Source organism: Gekko japonicus, unplaced genomic scaffold (assembly GCF_001447785.1).
Source record: "Gekko japonicus isolate JY-2015 unplaced genomic scaffold, Gekko_japonicus_V1.1 scaffold422, whole genome shotgun sequence".
Classification (NCBI taxonomy): Eukaryota; Metazoa; Chordata; class Lepidosauria; order Squamata; family Gekkonidae; genus Gekko; species Gekko japonicus.
Window position 1 is genome coordinate 542,391 of NW_015174855.1, and position 1,213 is coordinate 543,603.

The 1,213-nt window shown below is 39.0% G+C and overlaps 1 protein-coding gene across 1 annotated transcript in view; it reads left to right on the forward strand.

Moving 5' to 3' along the window:
* The window catches only part of LOC107121641 (lipase member M-like), a 28,372-nt gene that overhangs the window by 18,607 nt on the left and 8,552 nt on the right, over positions 1–1,213 (forward strand). The window contains exon 6 of the mRNA XM_015424598.1: positions 616–762. Within this exon, the coding sequence (XP_015280084.1) occupies positions 616–762 (147 nt within the window). The remainder of the gene's footprint in view (positions 1–615; positions 763–1,213) is intronic.

A 1,213-nucleotide genomic window follows, 5' to 3' on the forward strand; every position in this document is an offset into this window, starting at 1 on the left:
AAGAAGAAAGAGGGTGTGAGAGAGAGGAATGATGAGGTAACAAAAAACAAGAGCAGTCAGTGTGCAAAACGCTTTGAACCGTTTTTCCAGCCACTCCCACCATGCCCATCTCCCACAGGGGAGGGAAGGGAGACTTCAACACTGAACCTACAAAACAGAGATAAAAGGGCCAGAATAAAAGCTCAGTAAAGTAGATCAAAGGTAAAGTACTAGAGTTAAGAGAGAGGGAGTTAAAATACATAGATAAAAGCTAAGATAATATGAGATGAAGAATGAAAAATAAAAGCCCCAGTGATGGAGTTCTGTCTCATACCATCCTTCAATAATGCTCTGGAACTGGAACTTGTTTTCATTTGGCTTCATGGGAAACACATTTCCCCACACACATACCCAATAAGGACCAAAGCTATGAAGGGTAAACTGGATGAGAGACCCAGTATACGACATTTATTGTGGACATATAAGCGGTTTGTCCAGGAGCATGGAGCATCTGACCAGGAGCATCTGATCTAGCTCTCAAACTCACACTAGTGAGAGAAGTTCTCCCATTTAGACAAGGGAAAAGATGTAAGGGAAAAAATGCCTTCTGCTGACCAGTTCCTTTGTATGTTACAGGTTATGCTTGGCAAAAAAGAATTTCTTCCCCGGAACAAATTACTCAAAAAGATTATTGTTCCATTGTGTAGTTACAGATTATTTTCTGGTGTCTGTGGAAATGCCTTCTTTTTTCTGGCTGGCTATAATGTGGCAAATATGAATATGGTAAGTGTGATCAAATAGGTTGCTAAGTCAACAGTAAAACATTCATTTCTATTTTTTGAAGTTGTATTGTTCTTTTTCATGTCACCAATGCAAGCAAAGCAAAGCAGAGGACCACAAAGAGTTAACATCTTTGTTACAAGTATAAAAACAATGATGCTCTATGTGTGTGGAATAAACAAATATAAGAGGATACAAATGTAAACAGATACAAACAACGAGACTTGCAGAAAGGTGCTTGTTTTGTGTCTTCATCAGATTTGTATAAAATGATCCATTCATGTTCTGATCCTATTAGCAGACTGAGGTAACTGTGGCTGTCAACCCAGCTGTTGGAAGATACACCTATATGGGTCATTGGAATTATATTCCCCATTTCATAGTTACTCAAATGGTTGATTTCTATGGGGATGCAGTTGCTTCCCTACCTAGTTTGTGACATGTCACAGTCTCC